Source organism: Oncorhynchus kisutch, linkage group LG1, assembly GCF_002021735.2.
Source record: "Oncorhynchus kisutch isolate 150728-3 linkage group LG1, Okis_V2, whole genome shotgun sequence".
NCBI lineage: Eukaryota > Metazoa > Chordata > Actinopteri > Salmoniformes > Salmonidae > Oncorhynchus > Oncorhynchus kisutch.
In genome coordinates, this window is record NC_034174.2 from 22,815,807 (window position 1) to 22,835,460 (window position 19,654).

Consider the following 19,654-nt stretch of genomic DNA (forward strand, 5'->3'; position numbering starts at 1 on the left):
GTCTATTTCAAGTCAAGGTTTGTGTTTAAGTCATTGCACACACAGGCCCCATAACATGTATGGTAGGGAACTGAAAGAGGGAAAAATATAATTCCTACCCCACCTCTTCCTGTTTCTCTCTCTCAGATCCTCTATGACAGTCCCAAGGCGAGGCGGGAGGTTGAGCTACACTGGCGGGTGTCGGGGGGGCCATACATCGTTCGCATTCTCAGTCTGTACGAGAACATGCATCATGGGAAGAAGTGCCTGCTCATCATCATGGAATGGTAGGATCCTGCACTGTCAGCTCTTTTACCCAGAATCCTCTGCTCTCTGTGGGAATACAAGTTGTATTGCTCTGTCCTCAGCCACTAGCCATAAACTATTGACATAGTGCCAATCCCTCATAGCTTCTCTTTGACACCATTAGGCTTGATGGAAAGCTCACTCACTTGGCCTTGGTGTGTCTATGCAGGCCAAGTATGTGGCAGGCCTGGGCCATGGCTGGGGCTCCACCTGTGCCTCACAAAAAAATGACACCCGACTCTCTTGATATACTGTAGTATTCTCTCATCCTCTGGTCAATAAACCAGTCAAGTGCCAAGGAAATAAAGTACATATGCTATGTGGATGTTTAAACATGACATGAGCAACATAAACCTCATGTTTAGATGCTGACAATTATTTCCATTGAGGTGCATTTTCAGAGACATTGGAGTATAGTGCACTGACCAGTCGTAGACAGGGAGCCTGACGGTTCAGAGCTGAGTTAAGGGTGTGTTCTCTGTAAAGTCATTTCTCTTTGTGGTCAGCTCTTTCCTGTCTCAGAGAGGGTCAGAAGAGAGCACCAGCTCAGCTAGCGTAATGAAGGAGAATTGTCAGTAACTGAGTTGGACATAGATGTTGGATTTGGACTTGGATCTTTCTCTTACTCACTTCCTCCATACTCACTCTTTCTATCTCTCACATATACACACACACACACTCACTCAAAAGATCATACACTGAGTGTACAAAACATTAGGAACACCTGCTCTTCCCACGACAGACTGACCAGGTGAATCCATGTGAAAGCTATGATCCATTATTGATGTCACTTGTTAAATCCACTTCAATCAGTGTACATAAAGGTGAGGAGACAAGTTAAATAAGGATGTTTAATCCTTGACACAATTGAGACTTGGATTGTGTATGTGTGCCATTCAAAGGGTGAATGGGCAAGAAAAACGACTACTTTTGGTAGTAGGTGCCAGGCGCACTGGTTTGATTGTGTCAAGAACTGCAACGCTGCTGGGTTTTTCATGCTCAACAGTTTCCCGTGTGTATCAAGAATGGTCCACCACCCAAATGACATCCAGTCAACTTGACACAACAGTGGGAAGCATTGGAGTCAACATGGGCCAGTATCCCTTTGTAACGCTTTCGACACCTTGTTGAGTCCATGCCCCAATGAATTGAGGCTGTTCTGAGGGCAAAAGGGAGTGCAACTCAATATGAGTACGGTGTTCCTCGTGTTTTGTATACTCAGTGTATAAACAATGCTTTCCACATAACAGAGAGTGATTCACAGTGTTTTTCTAAAGACAGAGATCTTGAAGGAGGGTAGAGGAGTTACAGTGTATATGGAATTTTGAATATATTGAGTGTGTGTTTGTGTATAATGACAAAATGGGAAGACAGAGGGGGAGATGAAGTGCATTGCATACTGTTCTGTTCCCAGTCAAACGTTGTCCCACTAACATCGTGCTCATCAAGACTGCTTCTAAATGGTTCCCCTTTTCAATGTAATATTTTAGGGCCTTTTATTGACGTAGCAGAGATTATCTTGTAGAAACATTTATAATGTGGGAGAGTGATAAGCAGTGTTGTTTTTAGAACTACATGACAGCATCTCAATATTATCTCAATGTGTGTGTTTCTCTGGTTCCAGTATGCAAGGTGGAGAACTGTTCAGCCGGATCCAGGCCAGAGGGGACCAGGCTTTCACTGAGAGAGGTGAGGGGGCTCAGAAGGGAGGGAGCCAGGGAAGGAGGACTGGGCTACATGTTTCTGGGATGGATGTACTACAGTGCCTTCCAAAAGTATTCATGCCCCTTGGCGTTTTTTCCCATTTTGTTGCATTACAACCTGTAATTTAAATAGATTTTTATTTGGATTCCATATAATGGACAGACACATAACAGTCCAAATTGGTGAAGTGAAATTTAAAAAATAACTTGTTTCAAAACATAAAAAACAGGAAAGTGGTGCTTACATATGTATTCACCCCCTTTGCTATGAAGCCCCTGAATAAGATCTGGTGCAACCAATTACCTTCAGAAGTTACATAATTAGTTAAATAAAGTCCACCTGTGTGTAATCTAAGTGTCACATGATCTGTCACATGATCTCAGTATATATACACCTGTTCTGAAAGACCCCAGAGTCTGCAACACCATTAAGCAAACAGCACCATGAAGACCAAGGAACTCTCCAAACAGGTCAGGGACAAAGTTGTGGAGAAGTACAGATCAGGGTTGAGTTATAAAAAATATCAGAAACTTTGAACATCCCACGGAGCACCATTAAATCCATTATTAAAAAAGGGAAAGAATATGGCACCACAACAAATCTGCCAAGAGAGGGCCGACCACCAAAACTCACGGACCAGGCAAGGAGGGCATTAATCAGTGAGGCAACAAAGAGACCAAAGATAAACCTGAAGGAGCTGCAAAGCTCCACAGTGGAGATTGGAGTATCTGTCCGTAGGACTACTTGAAGCCGTATACTCCACAGAGCTGGGATTTACAGAAGAGTGGCCAGAAAAAGCCATTGCTTAAAGAAAGAAATAAGCAAACACGTTGTGGGAGGCCCCCCAAACATGTGGAAGAAAGTACTCTGGTCAGATGAGACTAAAATTGAGCTTTTTGGCCTTCAAGGAAATGCTATGTATGGCGCAAACCCAACACCTCTGATCACCCCGAGAACAACATCCCCACAGTGAAGCATGGTGGGGTAACATCATGCTGTGGGGATGTTATTCATCGGCAGGGACTTAGAAATTGGTTAGAATGGAAGGAATTATGGATGATGCTAAATACAGGGAAATTCTTGAGGGAAACCTGTTTCAGTCTTCCAGAGATTTGAGACTGGGATGGAGGTTCACTTTCCAGCAGGACAATGGCCCTAAGCATACTGCTAAAGCAACACTCGAGTGGTTTAAGGGGAAACATTTAAATGTCTTGGAATAGCCTTGTCAAAGCCCAGACCTCAACCAATTGAGTATCTGTGGTATGACTTAAAGATTTCTGTACACCAGCGGAACCCATCCAACTTGAAGGAGCTAGGGGCAGTTTTACCTTGAAGAATGGGCAAAAATCCCAGTGGCTTGATGTGCCAAGCCTACATAACCCAAGATACTTGCAGCTGTAATTGCTGCAAAAGGTGGCTCTACAAAGTATTGACTTTGGGGGGTGAATAGTTATGCACGTTCAAGTTTTCAGTTTTTTTGTTGTCTTATTTCTTGTTTGTTTCTTCAAAGTGGTAGGAATGTTGTGTAAATCAAACGATTACAACCCCCCCAAAAATCTATTTTAATTCCAGGTTGTAAAGCAACAAAATAGGAAAAATGCCAAAGGGGTGAATACTTTTGCAAGCTACTGTATATACTGTATGTGTGACCCCTCTTTCTTCAGGCAGCTTTGTTCTGACACACACACACACACACAGTTGAAGTCGGAAGTTTACATACACCTTAGCCAAATACATTTAAATTCAGTTTTTCACAATTTTAAGGATGTGAAATGTCAGAATAATAGTAGAGAGAATGATTCATTTCAGCTTTTATTTCTTTAATCACATTCCCAGTGGGTCAGAAGTTTACATACACTCAATTAGTATTTGGTAGCATTGCCTTTAAATTGTTTAACTTGGGTCAAACGTTTCAGGTAGCCTTCCACAAGCTTCCCACAATAAGTTGGGTGAATTTTGGCCCATTCCTCCTGACAGAGCTGGTGTAACTGAGTCATGTTTCTAGACCTCCTTGCCCGCACACGCTTTTTCAGTTCTGCCCACAAATGTTCTATAGGATTGAGGTCAGGGGTTTGTGATGGCCACTCCAATACCTTGACTTTGTTGTCCTTAAGCCATTTTGCCACAACTTTGGAAGTATGGTTGGGGTCATTGTCCATTTGGAAGACTCATTTGCGACCAAGCTTTGACTTCCTGACTGATGTCTTGAGATGTTGCTTCAATATATCCACATAATTTTCTTGCCTCATGATGCCATCTATTTTGTGAAGTGCACCAGTCCCTCCTGCAGCAAAGAACCCCCACAGCATGATGCTGCCACCCCCGTGCTTCACGGTTGGGAGGGTGTTCTTCGACTTGCAAGCTTCCCCCTTTTTCCTCCAAACATAACGATGGTCATTATGGCCAAACAGTTCTACATTTGTTTCATCAGACCAGAGGACATTTCTCCAAAAAGTATGAATTTTGTCCCCATGTGCAGTTGCAAAAACAACACTGGCTTTTTTATGGCTGTTTTTCAGCAGTGGCTTCTTCCTTGCTGAGTGGCCTTTCAGGTTATGTCGATATAGGACTTGTTTTACTGTGGATATAGATACTTTTGTAACTGTTTACTCCAGCATCTTCACAAGGTCTTTTGCTGTTGTTCTGGGATTGATTTGCACTTCTCGCACCAAAGTATGTTCATCTCTAGGAGACAGAACGCGTCTCCTTCCTGAGCGGTATGACGGCTGCGTGGTCCCACGGTGTTTATACTTGCGTACTATTGTTTGTACAGATGAATGTGGTACCTTCAGGCGTTTTGGAAATTGCTCCCAAGGATGAATCAGACTTGTGGAGGTGTACAATTTTTTTCTGAGGTCTTGGCTGATTTATTTAAATTTTCCCATGAGGCACTGAATTTGAAGGTAGGCCTTGAAATACAACCATAGGTACACCTCCAATTGACTCAAATGATGTCAATTAGCATTCCAAAAGCTTGTAAAGCCATGACATCATTTTCTGGAATTTTCCAAGCTATTTAAAGGCACAGTCAACTTAGTGTGTGTAAACTTCTGACCCACTGGATATGTGGTACAGTGAATTATAGGTGAAATAATCTGTCTGTAAACAATTGTTGGAAAACGTTCAAAACTTTGAAATAACACAAATGGAATCATGTAGTAACCAAAAAAGTGTTAAACAAATCAAAATATATTTTATATTTGAGATTCTTTAAATAGCCACCCTTTGCCTTGATGACAGCTTTGCACACTCTTGGCATTCTCTCAACCAGCTTCATGAGGTAATCACCTGGAATGCATTTCAATCAACAGGTGTGTCTTCTTAAGCAGCGTAAAAGAGGGGTGACTGGGGTCTTTGACAATTTTTAGGGCCTTCCTCTGACACCGCCTGGTGTAGAGGTCCTGGATGGCAGGAAGCTTAGCCCCAGTGAAGTACTGGGCCGTACGCACTACCCTATATAGTGGCTTGCGGTCAGAGGCCGAGCAATTGCCGTACCAGGCAGTGACGCAACCAGTCAAGATGCTCTCGATGTTGCATCTGTAGAACCTTTTGAGGATCTCAGGACCCATGCCAAATCTTTTTAGTTTCCTGAGGGGGAATAGGCTTTGTCGTGCCCTCTTCATGACTGTCTTGGTGTGTTTGAACCATTCTAGTTTGTTGTTGATGTGGACATCAAGGAACTTGTAGCTCTCAACCTGCTCCACTACAGCCCCGTTGATGAGATTGGGGGCATGCTCGGTCCTCCTTTTTCTGTAGACCACATTCATCTCCTTAGTCTTGGTTATGTTGAGGGATAGGTTGTTATTATGGCACCACCCGGGCCAGGTCTCTGACCTCCTCCCTATAGGCTGTCTCGTCGAGTAGGTGTTCTACAACTTTTGACCGGTAGTGTATATGATACACCCACACAATGGCAACACAATGACTCTTTTCCTCCACGTTAGTAGAATTGATTAAATCTAAAGATATTTGTAAAAAAATGGATTAGAATGTAAAAAGGTACAAATGTAAGGACATAGAAATTACCACAAAAGACACAATGAACTACCAGATGACCACAGACTAATACTGGACCTATAAAACCCTGATACTAATTTTAAACAGGAATAATATTAAAACCTCAAAATGAGAAAAGGATTTGAATAATTAAAAAAATCTACAGTATTGCAATTTTACATCCGTATATCAAATATGAATCAAACCCTGTAGACAAGTAAAGCCGGGGGAAACGTACAGTAGCTAACTACTTTCCCAACCTTGAACCCTAGAAAGCTGAAGCTAGTTTGAAACTGGTACCTGTATATATACTGTACCTAATAGCCAGCAGATAGTAAAGTTAAAACACTTGAGAGCTCTAAGCTAGAGTTTTACAAGCAATAAAAAGCTTGGGATGCCCCGAAAATAATATGAAAAAGTTTGGTCCTTGTCCTTGGACACGGAGGCGTTAAAACACAAATGGTACCATCCCAATGACTATATATATATATATATATTAGTCATATATATATATATGAATGGACAAAGCCATCGATCACGTGACACCATTCATTCCTATGTGAAGATTCAATAGCGCATTGAAGCAAAATGAAGTCGGTTAAGATGGTATCTTATGGAGACATAACATGAACCGTTTGTGATACTCCAGGAAGTGACATTGCAGGTAGGCTCGGTGTTGCCCCCTCTCATTGAGTAACTCAAGTTAAAGGCCGACCGGGGTACTGAAGGCTGCCATTAGCAACTACATTTTCCTTATAACTTCTTCTGTGTGCGATTTTGAAATAATCCGTTCATCCAGTTGGCATTTCCACTCACCACCAAATAAGATGATGAGAGGAAACCCAGTGACCAGCATTGGAAGAAGTAAGATTAATTTTGGCCGACATTCTGCTAAATTTGTCATCGATTAAACAGTTGATCTCAATAAAGTTTTCTGTTCCCAAAACTAGAATCTGTCACGAAAAGAGTGGACTAAGTTTTGTAGACTTTACCCTTTGCCAAGGTTTTAAAAAATTGCGGTAAGGATTGCAACGGGCAAATTGAGTTACTGCGCAAGCGCACTTCACAGAGTAGGCGTTCCCTAACGGAAATGTACAAATACATGCTAGAACGGGCCAATAGGATCTTGCTAGCTGGTGCTTGGCTCTGCCCACCTCTTTGCTTGTTTTGCCAACTATGATTTTCTCCCATTGGAAATGACAGGCTGTGGTCTATCTTGGGTTAGTTATAAAAATCTTTGCTGTATTGACTAGCTTGGCTATCCAGCAGTTCGTTTGTCTGTCCCTCGAGCATGATGGCGAATCTGATGAACCACAAAATTTTAAGAGAATAGCGAGTGAAAAGTAGCTGGCTACACTCATATTGTTCCAGACTATTAAACAAAAAGTTCATTGAACAATAAACGTTGGTGTCTCAACACTCTTAGCGAACTCTGTCATTGTTTCCCAAGATCACCTCAGCCCAATCTGCGTGTACCCAGCCAATATACTTGGCACCTGTGCCACACCGTAAGTGGACGCAGACAGTTATGTACGTGGGCACAGGCAGGTCCAAAGTACGGACATGAGCATGGCACACATAATAAACTGAACACAGTCTTTACAGGGGGTTACACACTGCATGTTTAATGTTACATACAGTGTTGTCCTGAGACTGTGTCTCTCTGCTCTCCTCTTCTAGAGGGCTCAGAGATCATGCGGGATATTGGCACGGCCATCGAGTTCCTCCACAACATGAACATCGCACACAGAGACATCAAGGTGAGCAATGTCACTCACACACAGATCAAGATAAGAGCAACAGATAGTGACAAACAGAGTTGGCATGCATTTATTAATACTATGTATAAACAGTGACATGTTTAATGATGGATACATTTCACTTCCTCTCCCTTAGCCTGAGAACCTGCTGTACACCCATCAGGAGCGCAATGGTACTCTCAAACTGACAGACTTTGGCTTCGCTAAGGAGACCACGCACAACCTCCTGCAGACCCCCTGCTACACCCCTTACTACGTGGGTAAGTTACTATACTACTGTAGGAATAGGAATATGTGTGACAATCAGATTTATTACACTATATTATGCATACTTTGGACTTAAGTGGTTTCCATCATGTAATTGTATTTTCCGTCTGTCTGTCTCTATTTGTGTGTGTTTCCATGTTGATAAGCCCCTGAGGTTTTGGGCCCGGAGAAATATGACAAGTCGTGTGACATGTGGTCTCTGGGTGTCATCATGTACATCCTGTGAGTACTGTGTGTGTGTGTGTGTGCACGCGTGCGTGCGTGCGTGTGGTTGGTTGGTTCTTCTCCCTCGTGGGGACATTTCCCACGTCCACATGAGGACAAAGGCTATTTTAAGCTTAGAGGTTAGGGTTATGGTTACAATTAGGGTAAGGGGTTAGGATTTAGGTTTAAGGTTTGGGTTAAGGTTGGGGTAAGGGTAGGGTTAGGTCCCCACGATGATAGAAGAGCATAACTTGTGTGTGTTAGATTTCCTGTGTGTGCATATACAGTACATACAGTGGGGAGAACAAGTATTTGATACACTGCCGATTTTGCAGGTTTTCCTACTTACAAAGCATGTAGAGGTCTGTAATTTTTATCATAGGTACACTTCAACTGTGAGAGACGGAATCTAAAACCAAAATCCAGATAATCACATTGTATGATTTTTAAGTAATTCATTTGCATTTTATTGCATGACATAAGTATTTGGTACATCAGAAAAGCAGAACTTAATATTTGGTACAGAAACCTTTGTTTGCAATTACAGAGATCATACGTTTCCTGTAGTTCTTGACCAGGTTTGCACACACTGCAGTAGGGATTTTGGCCCACTCCCCCTGAAAGATCTGGAGAAGGTCTGTCTCCAGATCCTTCAGGTTTCGGGGCTGTCGCTGGGCAATACGGACTTTCAGCTCCCTCCAAAGATTTTCTATTGGGTTCAGGTCTGGAGACTGGCTAGGCCACTCCAGGACCTTGAGATGCTTCTTACGGAGCCACTCCTTAGTTGCCCTGGCTGTGTTTTTCGGGTCGTTGTCATGCTGGAAGACCCAGCCACAACCCATCTTCAATGCTCTTACTGAGGGAAGGGATTGTTGGCCAAGATCTCGCGATACATGGCCCCATCCATCCTCCCCTCAATATGGTGCAGTCGTCCTGTCCCCTTTGCAGAAAGGCATCCCCAAAGAATGATGTTTCCACCTCCATGCTTCACGGTTGGGATGGTGTTCTTGGAGTTGTACTCATCCTTCTTCTTCCTCCAAACACGGTGAGTGGAGTTTAGACCAAAAAGCTCTATTTTTGTCTCATCAGACCACATGACCTTCTCCCATTCCTCCTCTGGATCATCCAGATGGTCATTGGCAAACTTCAGACGGGCCTGGACATGCACTGGCTTGAGCAGGGGAACCTTGCGTGCGCTGCAGGATTTTAATCCATGACGGCGTAGTGTGTTACTAATGGTTTTCTTTGAGACTGTGGTCCCAGCTCTCTTCAGGTCATTGACCAGGTCCTGCCGTGTAGTTCTGGGCTGATCCCTCACCTTCCTCATGATCATGGAGCCCCAGACCTAGGGTGATTGACCGTCATCTTGAACTTCTTCCATTTTCTAATAATTGCGCCAACAGTTGTTGCCTTCTCACCAAGCTGCTTGCCTTTTGTCCTGTAGCCCATCCCAGCCTTGTGCAAGTCTACAATTTTATCCCTGATGTCCTTACACAGCTCTCTGGTCTTGGCCATTGTGGAGAGGTTGGAGTCTGTTTGATTGAGTGTGTGGACAGGTGTCTTTTATACAGGTAACAAGTTCAAACAAGTGCAGTTAATACAGGTAATGAGTGGAGAACAGGAGGGATTCTTAAAGAAAAACTAACAGGTCTGTGAGAGCCGGAATTCTTACTGGTTGGTAGGTGATCAAATACTTATGTCATGCAATAAAATCCTAATTAATTACTTAAAAATCATACAATGTGATTTTCTGGATTTTGGTTTTAGATTCCGTCTCTCACAGTTGAAGTGTACCTATGATAAAATGACAGACCTCTACATGCTTTGTAAGTAGGAAAACCTGCTAAATCAGCAGTGTATCAAATACTTGTTCTCCCCACTGTACATAGTATATAATCAAGGGTTAGGGTTAAGTCAGTGCAACTTAATAACTATCAACCTCTACACAATTGTCTCCTCTGCAGGCTGTGTGGGTTCCCTCCATTCTATTCCAACACAGGCCAAGCCATCTCTCCAGGGATGAAGCGGAGAATCAGGCTCGGCCAGTACGAGTTCCCAAAACCTGAGTGGGCTGAAGTGTCAGAGGAAGGTGAGACTGGGTCGGGCTACCCTGGCTTTTGTTTAGTTAGTATAGCGTTGCATTCCTCCAATGACTTCAGTCCCAGGGACCTTTTACTCTAGAAAACATAAGCAAACTTCTAAATAGTCAGTTTCACAGCACAACACTCATGCAAAAGCACACACAGACATACACAAGGCACAAAAACACAGAATAGCAGCTCTTAAATTCCAGGAATAATTTGACTGAATCTCAGAAGTCACACTGGTAGGGCATCCTACTCGCGTCATACCGCTCAGGAAGGAGACACGTTCTGTCTCCTAGAGATGAACATACTTTGGTGCGAGAAGTGCAAATCAATCCCAGAACAACAGCAAAGGACCTTGTGAAGATGCTAGAGGAAACAGGTACAAAAGTATCTATATCCACAGTAAAATGAGTCCTATATCGACATAACCTTAAAGGCCGCTCAGCAAGGACTACGGTTTGCAACTGCACATGGGGACAAAGATCGTACTCTGGTCTGATGAAACAAAAATAGAACTGTTTGGCCATAATGACCATCGTTATGTTTGGTACCAGATCAATGTGGAGCTATATACAGGTTGTACCAGATCAATGTGGAGCTATATACAGGAGTACCAGTACCAGATCAGTGTGGAGCTATATACAGGGAGTACCAGATCACTGTGGAGCTATATACAGGAGTACCAGTACCAGATCAGTGTGGAGCTCTATACAGGGAGTACTAGATCAATGTGGAACTATATACAGGAGTACCAGTAGCAGATCAGTGTGGAGCTATATACAGGGAGTACCAGATCATTGTCGAGCTATATACAGGGAGTACCAGTACCAGATCAGTGTGGAGCTATATACAGGGAGTACCAGTACCAGATCAATGTGGAGCTATATACAGGGAGTACCAGTACCAGATCAATGTGGAGCTATTTTCAGGGAGTACCAGTACCAGATCAATGTGGAGCTATATACAGGGAGTACCAGTACCAGATCAATGTGGAGCTATATACAGGGAGTACCAGTACCAGATCAATGTGGAGCTATATACAGGGAGTACCAGTACCAGATCAATGTGGAGCTATTTTCAGGGAGTACCAGTACCAGATCAATGTGGAGCTATATACAGGGAGTACCAGTACCAGATCAATGTGGAGCTATATACAGGGAGTACCAGTACCAGATCAATGTGGAGCTATATACAGGGAGTACCAGTACCAGATCAATGTGAAGCTATATACAGGGAGTACCAGTACCAGATCAAAGTGGAGCTATTTTCAGGGAGTACCAGTACCAGATCAATGTGGAGCTATAAACAGGGAGTACCAGTACCATATCAATGTGAAGCTATATACAGGGAGTACCAGTACCAGATCAATGTGGAGCTATATACAGGGAGTACCAGTACCATATCAATGTGGAGCTATATACAGGGTTTACCAGTACCATATCAATGTGGAGCTATATACAGGGTTTACCAGTACCAGATCAATGTGGAGCTATATACAGGGAGTATCAGTACCATATCAATGTACAGAGGAATTTTAGGTAGATATGTACATGAAGGCAGGGTAAAGTATCTAGGCATCAGGATAGACAATAATAAGAGTAAAATAAGGAACAGAGAAGCAGCAGGAAATGATTTGTGTAAAACTGTGTATGTGTATGTGTATGGGTGTGTGCGTGCTTGCGTGTGTACATATGTAATGTATGTGAATGTGTGTGGGTTTTGTTTTTGTGTGGGAGTGTAAATGTATTGTGTGAGTGTGTATATGGTGTGTATAAATGTCATCACACTCCCTCATCTGATTGGACCAAGTCTTCTGACTTTGTGACTGTAATAACTAGTGAAGACCACTCGAGGAGGCAGACTCAATGCTACAGGACTGTTTTGAGAATACTGATACTGTATGTTCAAATATTCATCCACCCAGGACTCATCCGTCCACACTGAGAAATATACATTGTCAGTCACAGACTTCATTAGAAAATGTGTTGATGATGTGTTACCCATAATAGCAATCCAGACATACCCCAACCAAAAACCCTGGATGAACCTCAATGACTCGGTCGTGCGCGACGCTTACAAGGCAAGCAGGTACGAGCTCCGCGAATTCATTAGGGATGCAAAAGACAATACAGACTCGAACTTAAATTGATGACAATCACGAACTACAAAGGCAAATCCAACTGTGTGGTGCCCACCCCCCCAGACGAGCTTAACACATTCTATGCTCGCTTCGAGTCAGACAATCCGGAGCTGCCCAGGAAGACTCTTACTGCTCTGGAAGACCAGGTGCTTTCGCTCTACGAGGCTGACATGAGAACTCTCAAAAGAGTGAATACTCACAAATCCGCCAGGCCATATGGAATCCCTGGCCTCAGAGTGTGTGCTGACCAGCTGGCAGGCATCTTCTCTGACATTTTCAACCTGTCCCTGTCCCAAGCTGTAGTCCCCAAACAAGGTGAAATGACCAAATGACTATCGCCCCATCGCACTCACCCCGATCATCATAAAGGGCTTTGAGAGGCTGGTCATGGCCCACATCAAGGCCAGCATGCCAGGAACACTGGACTCAGTCCAATTTGCCTACCGCTCCAATAGATCCACAGAAGATGCCATTTCCATCGCTATTGACACATCCGTAACACATCTGGACAAGACAAACACCTATGTGAGAACGCTGTTCATTGACTACAGTTCAGCATTCAACACTATTGTTCCTTCCAAACTCAGAGCCCTGGGTCTGGACACCGCCCTCTGCAACTGGATCCTGCACTTCCTGACGAGCAGACCACAGGCTGTGAGGATTGACAACAACACCTCCTCCACACTGACTGTTAACGCAGGGCCCCCCCCCCAGGGGTGTGTCCTCAGCTCTCTGCTGCACTCCCTGTTCAGCCATGACACCAACTCCATTAACAGGTTTGCTGACGACACCACGGTTGTTTGCCTGATAACCAACAACGACTAGTCAGCCTATAGGGAGAAGGTAAATTAACTGGCATTGTGGTGCCAGGACCACAGCCTCTCCCACAATGTCAGCAAAACAAAGGAGTTGATTGTTGACGCATAGGTAAGCATGCACAAATGTGTCTTTCATTGAATGTTGACTCCTTTCCTCTTATTGCTTTTCCTCTTTCAGCCAAACAGTTGATCAATCAGCTGCTGAAGACAGACCCCAATGAGAGAATGACTATCACACAGTTTACGAACCACCCCTGGATCAATGTGAGTGTGTGCACGCTTGTGTGTGAAAGCGTGCATCAGTTCATGTATGTCAGTCTGTAACATCATGCCTGATGGTGTGTCTGTGTTCTGTCATTGCAGCAGTCCATGGTTGTTCCCTCCACACCGCTCCACACCACACGGGTCCTGACTGAGGACAGAGAGATGTGGGATGACGTGAAGGTCAGAATCAGACCAGCACTGACACCTTCTGGCCATCCAGGGACTTACATCTCTTCCCAGGATCAGCAGAATCAAATCAAATCCAATTGTATTTGTCACGTGCCGAAATAACAACAGGTGTAGGGCCTTACCGTGAAATGCTTACAAGCCGTTAACCAGCTATGCAGTTCAAGAAATAGAGTTAAGAAAATATTTACTAAACTAAAGTAAAAAATAAAATGTTAAAAACAAAATAACAATAACGAGGCTATATACAGGGCTTCCGGTACGGAGTCAATGTGCGGGGGTACAGGTTAGTCAAGGTAATTTGTGCATGTAGGTAGGGGTAAAGTGACTATGCATAGATAATAAACTGCGAGTAGCAGCAGTGTAAAAACAAAGGGGGGGGTAAATGTAAATAGTCCGGGTGGCCGGAGTCTTATGTCTTGGGGGTAGAAGCTGTTAAGGAACCTTTTGGACCTAGACTTGGTGCTCCGGTACTGCTTGCCGTGCGTTAGCAGAGAGTTGGGTGACTGGAGTCTGTAGTGTCATGGCTGTAGTGCCACGACACTAAAGCCCCGTCAATGTGAATGGAGGCGTGTTCGGCCCTCCTTTTCTATAGTCCACAATCAGGTCCTTTGTTTTGTTCACGTTGAGGTAGAGGTTGTTGCATCGACAAATGTTCTTGTTTGCTTATGGCCTTATACAGCTCATTGAGTGCGGTCTTAGTGCCAGTATCGGTTTGTGGTGGTAAATAGACTGCTACGAAAAGTATAGATGAAAACTCTCGGTAGATAGTGTTGTCTACAGCTTATCATGAGGTACTCTACCTCAGGCAAGCAATATCTCGAGACTTCCTTAAAAACTTCTTGCAACTCTCAAACCCGGATCCGGGAGCGTAATCATCGCCTCAAACTAATTAGCATAACGCAGCAGACATAAATCTTCCTAGAAAATCTTCCTATTCATGAAAATCACAAATGAAATATATTGAGACACAGCTTAGCCTTTTGTTAATCACACTGTCATCTCAAATGTTCAAAATATGCTTTACAGCCAACGCTAGACAAGCATTTGTGTAAGTTTATCATGGCATAATGCTATGCTAGGCTCTGCTAGCAGCAGGCAACATTTTCACGAAAATAAGAAAAGCAATCAAATGAAATCATTTACCTTTGAAGAACTTCGGATGTTTTCACTCAGGAGACTCCCAGTTAGATAGCAAATGTTAATTTTTTCCAAAAAGATTATTTTTGTAGGCGAAATAGCTCCCATTTGTTCTTCACGTTTGGCTGAGAAATCGACCAGAAAATGCGGTCACTACAACGCCGAACTTTTTTCCAAATTAACTCCATAATATCGACAAAAACATGGCAAACGTTGTTTAGAATCAATCCTCAAGGTGTTTTTCACATATCTATTCGATAATATATCCGTCGGGACAATTGGTTTCTCATTAGAAGCGATTGGAATAATGGCTACCTCAGTACTTTACGCAAGATTTTCTGCGGGAGCCATCGTGTGACCACTTGCTCAATGTGGTCCCTTACGGCTATTCTTCAACATAAAATGCGTAATAATACGTCACAATGCTGTAGACACCTTGGGGAATACGTAGAAAGCGTAAGCCATTGGCATGAAGTGCTTTCAAAAAATGTGGCACTTCCTGATTGGATTTTTATCTGGGTTTCGCCTGTAACATCAGTTCTGTTGCACTCACAGACAATATCTTTGCCGTTTTGGAAACGTCAGAGTGTTCTCTATCCAAAGCTGTCAATTATATGCATAGTCAAGCATCTTGTCATGACAAAATATCCCGTTTAAAACGGGAACGTTTTTTATCCAAAAATGAAAATACTGCCCCCTAATCACAAAAGGTTAATGGGTATTGACAAATAGACACACACCCCCACCCCTCACCTTACCAGCCAGCTGTATATTATCTATGTCGTCGTTCAGCCAAGAATCTGTGAAACATAAGATATTACAGTTTTTAATGTCCTGTTAGTACGATAGTCTCAAAACGGAGATCATCCAGTTTACTCTCCAGTGATTGCCTGTAGAACGAATGGTAGAGGTGGGTTACCCACTCGCAGACTAATTCTCTCAAGGCACCCCGATTGCCACCCCCTGTATTTCTGTCTTTTCTTCACATGAATGGCGGGGATTGGACCTAGTCTCAGAGAAGCAGTATATCCTTTGCGTTAGACTCATTAAAGAAAAAAATATTAGTCCAGTTCGAGGTGAGTAATCACTGTTCTGATATCCAGAAGCTCTCTTTGGTCATAAGAGACGGTAGAGGCAACATTAAGTACAAAATAAGTTACAAACAATGCGGAAAAAACACAAAATAGCACAGTTGGTTAGCAGCCATCCCCTCCGGCGCCATTGAGTTTACATCCAGACAACATTTGAAATACGGTTGATATTATGAACATTACACATGGTTTTCCCATGTAGATATCTCAAAATATGAGTGGAATTTCATTCCTTTTGTGGAATTCATGTGAAATGGAATTGCTCCCAATCTTTGGAGTTGACCCTGGAGTGGTTGACCTTCCACAAGTGGAGGCAGACATCACAGTCTGGTTTGAGAACATGTTTATTAACAGAGGGCTTATTCCCTCCTCTTTATTATGCTGTATATTCAGAGCATAGCTTTATCTTCTGTCTATCTACCATCTCCTATTTATCTATCATGAAATTCAACCTCCCTTACTCTGAATCTTGTTATTTCTCTTTCTTCTCTATTTCCCTCTCTCCTAACTCCTTACGGTCTGTGTACTATAGGATGAGATGACCAGTGCTCTGGCCACCATGCGTGTGGATTACGACCAGGTGAAGATCAAAGACCTGGACACTTCCAGCAACCCTCTGCTCAACAAGAGGCGCAAGAAGGCCGCTGCCGGGGGCAAATTGGGAGGCACCGTCTGCAACAGCCAGTGAGAGACTGACATGGGAGGGAAACCACACCCGGAACAGCAGAAAAAAGTGGAAGGGAAGCCCAGAGGAAGGAGGGTAGATACAACTGGAACAGCTGAGAGGAAAAAAGTTGTGGGAGGTCTGGGCAGGAATGTGTAGAAGAGACTTAGCATGCAGAGTGTGTTCATACAGCAGAGGGGGAAGAGTCATGCCTAGAGGAGGGAGGGGGTACTGCTAGGGAACAGCAGGGAAATGTGATTCGAAGCTTCTCAGCAATCAGTTGAACTGAAGGACACATGAAGTGATGACAAAGTCTGCATCTCTTATCAACAGGCCTTCATACTGTAGGCCTTCCATAATTTTTACTTGATTGTGTTTTTGTGTATGTGCGTGTTAATTTGAAAGGTTGTTCAGGATCTGCTCTATATAAGTTCATGTATATTTTTTGTGTGTGTTGGTAAGGGAGAACGGGGTTGATTGTCTCACGGGTTGGTTGTCACAGTGCTAATTACTCCCAATCTAAATGGCAATGTGTAATTTGTGTGAATTATTTGAAGGAATTCATCCAGCTGATCAATACATGTCCGCATGATAAAAACATTGAGATGTGGGGAATTTATGTTTTTCATAGGTGGAAGTAAAATATATATATATTGGTATTTTCTTGGTAAATGTTTGTGGGAGTATCCATGAACAATTATGTTTGTTGAAAAGAGGAAAGGGAGAACTATATTTCAAACATATTTCTGAGTTCCAAGGTCAAGCCATGTGGTAGCCAGCATCTTAGTTAGCTTTGGGGAGCTGGTTGGGGATGGTTGTTACTTGGAATGTGGGGTTGATTGTCACTATCAACTCCATTATAATAAATCCCAAGCTCTTTTGTGCTTGTGCTATAAAGAGCTCATTTAGTTTCCTCTCCTTCACACACATATTTTTTTCAAACACACAAATTTACTCAAAATGCCATATTTTATTCTCACGGCATAAAATGCTGAATTTTATTCAGAATATCGTTTGATCAAAAGAAGGCTATTTCTAAGACTATACTATATTGCTTAATTTCCTGTTACAAAAGCCATAAGCTACCAGCTGGGCACACACTGGTTGAATCAACATTGTTTCCACATCATTCAGTACGACAGGTAGCCTAGTGGTTAAAGCTTAGGGCCTGTAACCGAAAGGTTGCTGGATCAAATCCCTGAGCTGACAAGGTAAAAAGCTGTTGTTCTGCTCCTGAACAAGGCAGTTAACCCACTGTTCCTAGGCTGTCATTGAAAATAAGAATTTGTTCTTAACTGACTTGCCTAGTTAAATAAAGGTAAAAAATCCATTCAATGAATTGATGTCTGTGCCCAGTGGGTGTGACATCTAATCCCACGAGTGTGTTTGATGGATTATAACTCCATGTTGGAATAATTCATGAGGATAGAAAACATTTGAAGCCAATACCTTGGTCTTTCTCCTAATATTGAAAAGGGTTTATAAGATCTACTGGTGCTGAGAAATACACACAAGACCAACCCCGGTCTCCCCTAATGAAGATGAGCTGTGCTGGATCGCCTATCCATTTCAGGTTCTTTCTCTTTCCAAAGCACAATAGAGGAGCACATATCACAGATCATACACCTGAAAACATGGGTGCATGGTGGAAATGATGATGAGACAGGTAACGAGACAGACCCAACCATTGACTGTCAGTGAAGCCATCACACTCTAGTCTAGATTATCTGTGCTGTTTTGTTACAATGTCTGTTTTTTGGTCCTTTTTTCAGCGATTAAAACAAACTTTGGAACATTTTTGTCCTGTCAATTGCTTATGGCCTAAAATAGAGTCATGGCAGTCTCACACACACACACAAAATTGGCTCACAGGCATAAAAGTCAACACAGGCAACTCACATCATCTGACAAGTTGCCTCAAAAGGGTCTTCTTCACAACTAACTGGATGTCATTACTTAAAAGTTAGATGCTGGCTGGTAATTATAGTCTAAAACAGGTACCTTTGTAGGCTTGCTTGTACACACTACAATAACAAACTGTTTTTAATAAGGTCCTTCATGCAGTCCAGGGTAGTCTCTGGGTAATATAACCCGATAGATACTGTAGCACAGCAGTCACTGTAATGGTTGTGAGATCAGGGCAGCCTTAGAGATGGATCAAAATGTACAGTACAGAATGGGTACCTGGAGGAAAATGGGGGACGGTCATGGTTTTTCAATTTCAGTCAAGGGGAGGGTTTACTATTTTTTAAATCTAGTCCAGGAGAGGGTCATGTCATATGTAATTGATGAAATGTCCAAATTTGTCATTGTTATAGAACGATTTGCTCTTAAAGCTATATATGGATGTGTGCCCGATGCCACCCCTCATCTCTGATTCTCCGCTGAGCGTGCAATATCAAGTGTGCCTATAAGCTATTTAGTGTGATCTCAGTCAAATTATCCATAGCCTATAGGCTATAAAGTGCATGCTCGGAGAAGCACAGAGCAAAGTTCTATTTCTCATTAGCTGCTGGGATCAGTGGAGGATCCTCAGAGAAGGACGGGGAGTACCATCCTCCTCAGTGAATTTCCTGAAAATAATAATAGTGACACATAAAAAAAGTGATATGAAGGTTTGACTTGGAAAGTTTTTTTTCGCCTGGTCACAGACAGCTAATGTGTTTTGCACTGAAGTCCACAAGTGAAGGGCAAAGGTGAGAAAGGGGGAGAGCACGTAGATGCGAGCAAAGTGATCATGCTGTTTGTATGAAAGTGCTATGAAAGTGAACTGTGTTTGTTTGTGATTAGGGGTGTATCTATTCTGCAGGTTCTGTTAAAAAAACATTTCTTAAACGGAAGCAAACGGAACGAAATGCGGATTAACATACCCGGAAATTGTCCAATAGAAACTCTTGTTTGCAATGAACTGTTGGACTAATGATTACACCCTAGATCAGCTAGATATAGGTAAGAGTGTGCAAGGCAGTATTGAATGTGTCACTGTCACCTTGATTACTAAAAAATAACTCAACCTGTGCACCTACATTGTAAACTATCATTCATAGG

General features: G+C 42.9%; 1 protein-coding gene across 1 annotated transcript in view; it reads left to right on the forward strand.

The window, feature by feature from the left end:
* The window catches only part of LOC109897309 (MAP kinase-activated protein kinase 3), a 37,260-nt gene extending 18,861 nt beyond the window's left edge, over positions 1 to 18,399 (forward strand). The window contains exons 2-10 of the mRNA XM_020491835.2: positions 127 to 266; positions 1,910 to 1,974; positions 7,666 to 7,745; positions 7,882 to 8,005; positions 8,159 to 8,234; positions 10,181 to 10,305; positions 13,440 to 13,525; positions 13,625 to 13,705; positions 16,475 to 18,399. Coding sequence (XP_020347424.1) covers positions 127 to 266; positions 1,910 to 1,974; positions 7,666 to 7,745; positions 7,882 to 8,005; positions 8,159 to 8,234; positions 10,181 to 10,305; positions 13,440 to 13,525; positions 13,625 to 13,705; positions 16,475 to 16,630 — 933 coding nt within the window. The 3' untranslated portion in view covers positions 16,631 to 18,399. The remainder of the gene's footprint in view (positions 1 to 126; positions 267 to 1,909; positions 1,975 to 7,665; positions 7,746 to 7,881; positions 8,006 to 8,158; positions 8,235 to 10,180; positions 10,306 to 13,439; positions 13,526 to 13,624; positions 13,706 to 16,474) is intronic.
* Positions 18,400 to 19,654: the final 1,255 nt, after the last annotated feature.